Here is a 2,958-nt window from a genome sequence, read left to right as displayed (position 1 = left end):
TTTTCGAAAAATGTGAAAAATAGTTTTAGTAATTTTTTTAGTAACCAAAGAATTTATGTAAAAAATTTAATTAGTTAATTTTGTTGTTTGTTTTTAAAATTTTGTGTTATTTTCTTAATTTCTAGGTTATTTTGTAAAAAAACAAATATTTTCTCTGCTGATTTCAATAGATTTTTTTGCATATTTATTACTTATATTTTTTTTTTCTTACAAAGAAGCCACAAGTCATAAATTCGTCATGGGTGTCGTAAATAAACTTGTGCTGTTCCTAAGAATAATGTGATATTATTAAAAATTAAAAAAAATACCAAAAATAATTATAAAAATTTGTTTTTGTAATTTTGTAAATCTGTTGCTAAAATTTATCAACTGAAGTATTTTTTTAAATTTTTGAATCAAAAACTTTTTTAATTAAAAAAAAAACATGAAACCAGATTTTCGAAAAATGTCAAAAATAGACAAAATATTTTAGTAATGATTTTTTGGAAGGTTGAAAACGAAAGAATTTGTGTAACAATGTATTATTTTCGAAGTTAAGACACTTATCGTTTTCAAAATTATTTTTAGCTTAAAATTTAAATCAAGAATGTTAGTTTTTTTCAAAGACATGAGCTAAGAAGTGACAAACTACATAACAACAAATTGCGTAAAAAAGTCCAAAATAACCTGAAAATTGCTCTTAATTTTCATGAGTAAAACACTTCCTAATAATGGTAAAAAATGTCAAAAAATTAATAAAACAATTTTTCATTTCGATTTTGGATTTTTTTTTTATTTTTTGTATTCTGGTAAACTTTCTTTAAATTTCTCTAGATTTTCCAAACATTCGTAACCCTTCATCTCATTTTTAAATTTTTGTTAAAAATATCAAAATTTTCTAAAAATTGGTAACTCCGTTGGTGAATGAAAAAATCAATTTGTCTGAATTTTCAAAAATCGCAAAAACAGTCAAAAAATTAAACCAAACGTAAAATCGCGTTAGAAGAAAGTGAAAAAACTGTTTCAGTAATGATTTTTTTCAAGAACAAAACGAACAAAATGTGTTTTTACACAGTTTTGCGTCAGAATGTTTTACAATAGTAAAAAATGCGTGTTTTGTTTTTTTGTCATCTTCAGGGTTCAAGTCAGTCGTTCTTAAAATTATTTTTAGCACAAAATTCAAGTCGAAGAAAATTTAAAAAAAATACAAACACAAATGTTTTCATAAAAACAAAGTAAAAGATTTGAGAATTTACACTTTTTAGTTATTGCAGGACWATATTTGACATAATTACGAACTAAGTTGTGATCAATTAAATAAATAATTTCTTAAAAAAATTCCACACTGAAAAAACCTGAAAATTGCTCTCAATAACCAATAAAAATAAAACCACAGCAAAGTGGAATTTTTTATTAAAAAAATGTTTTGGTTATAAACAGAAACTGGTATTTTAAACGAATCAACAAAATTAAAAAAAATGACAATATTTTGTTGTTTGTTGAAAAATAGTAATTTTTTGTTATTATTTTTGAATTAAAAAAAAAAAAAAGAAAATAGTTTTTTCCAACTTACCACATTTTCAACAAGCCCTTTCCTCGACTGTCTCAACTTTTTCAAATACCCGAAAACATCAAACTTGTCCTCCTCCTCTTGCAACTCCATATTGGCGTCAATGGCCAAATAAACCCCAGATCGGCCCCCTCCATCACTATTTTATTACAGAAAAATAACTAAAACCCCCCAAAAATTGAGCAAAACATACTTGCAATGGACCACCATAGGCCCCGCCTCGTTTGACTTAATCCTGTGCCCCACCACCGCCCTCACCCTCCTCCTGAACTCCAAAACGGCGTTGCTGAAAGGACACGTGTGACTGTGCCATTCGGTGAAGTGGAACTGGAGGATAAACCGCTCCTCAACCACTTCCTAAAACAAAAAAAAATAAAGAAAATAAAACAAAGATAATAAAAAAATAAAGAAAATAAAAAAATAAAGAAAATAAAAAAATAAAGAAAATAAAAAAATAAAGAAAATAAAAAAACACTAAAATCATAATTTTCTCCAACTATACTTCAATCTCTTTTTCTCATATAAAATATGAAAATAAGACAGAAAGGCGCTGAAAAGTTGATAAAAACATGAAAGGTTTTGTGAAATTTTTTGAGTATTGAAATATTTTTTTTGGAAATAGTAAACGAATAATTTTGCAAATTGAGGGTGCCAAAAATTCAACAGCCTGAAAAAACTCCATCAAACTGAAATTATTAGGGCTTAGTATTCATTTCAGAATTTTTCCGGGACCAAAACATTACAATATTTCAGGAAAGCAGATTTACACAAACAAATGAAGTGTTAAACGCAATTTGTGGTCGATTATTGTTATTTCAAGAACTAGTTTCAGTTTCAGCGCCAATCAATACATTTTACATAAAACTTGTTTTAGAATGCACGAGCTTTCAGTGGTCGGAATATTGCCTGAAAACTTGCTGAAAAAATTCACTACTTGGAGAAAACTTGAATTTAAATAAAACATTGCTTGTGTTTAAATGTGGGTTACGTTTTGTTTGTTTCTCCGGAGTGGAATTGAATTTCAGGAATTTAAACTAATTTGAAGCGGAAATTGAGAAAATAAATGTTGAAGTGTGACGATCTTGCCGAAATTCAATGGGTTTATGAAATATTTTCAGACGTGCTGTTTATTTGCACAAAATCGCTGAAATTTTGACACAAACCAGGAGAAAATTGCATTTCAGGTCAATTGAAAACTGAATATTCAGTGAAATTTTGTAAATTTTGTGCTCTGTGAATTTAAAATTATTGAAAAAATTTAGCTTCGAAGAAATTCATGAAATGGGGAAAATATGTAGAGTGACTTACTCAAACAATTATGACTTGTACTCGTTTCAGGATTTAAAAACTTGGATTAATACCAAACTGTTTGTTTTTCTTATCGGAATAATTTTCAGGAATTGATAAAC

The 2,958-nt window shown here is 27.2% G+C and overlaps 1 protein-coding gene across 1 annotated transcript in view; it reads right to left on the bottom strand.

Moving 5' to 3' along the window:
- LOC123011704 (receptor-type tyrosine-protein phosphatase kappa) overlaps positions 1-2,958 on the bottom strand; it is a 50,403-nt gene that overhangs the window by 14,047 nt on the left and 33,398 nt on the right. Inside the window, exons 6-7 of the mRNA XM_044409288.1 lie at positions 1,743-1,906; positions 1,549-1,688 (exon numbers count right to left, since the gene is read on the bottom strand). Of these exons, the coding sequence (XP_044265223.1) occupies positions 1,549-1,688; positions 1,743-1,906 (304 nt within the window). The remainder of the gene's footprint in view (positions 1-1,548; positions 1,689-1,742; positions 1,907-2,958) is intronic.

Source organism: Tribolium madens, unplaced genomic scaffold, assembly GCF_015345945.1.
Source record: "Tribolium madens isolate multiple individuals breed KSU strain unplaced genomic scaffold, Tmad_KSU_1.1 Scaffold_91;HRSCAF=231;Tcas5.2_LG7, whole genome shotgun sequence".
Lineage (NCBI taxonomy): Eukaryota > Metazoa > Arthropoda > Insecta > Coleoptera > Tenebrionidae > Tribolium > Tribolium madens.
The sequence above is the reverse complement of the archived record's forward strand: the minus strand, read 5'-3'. Positions and strand labels throughout refer to the sequence as shown.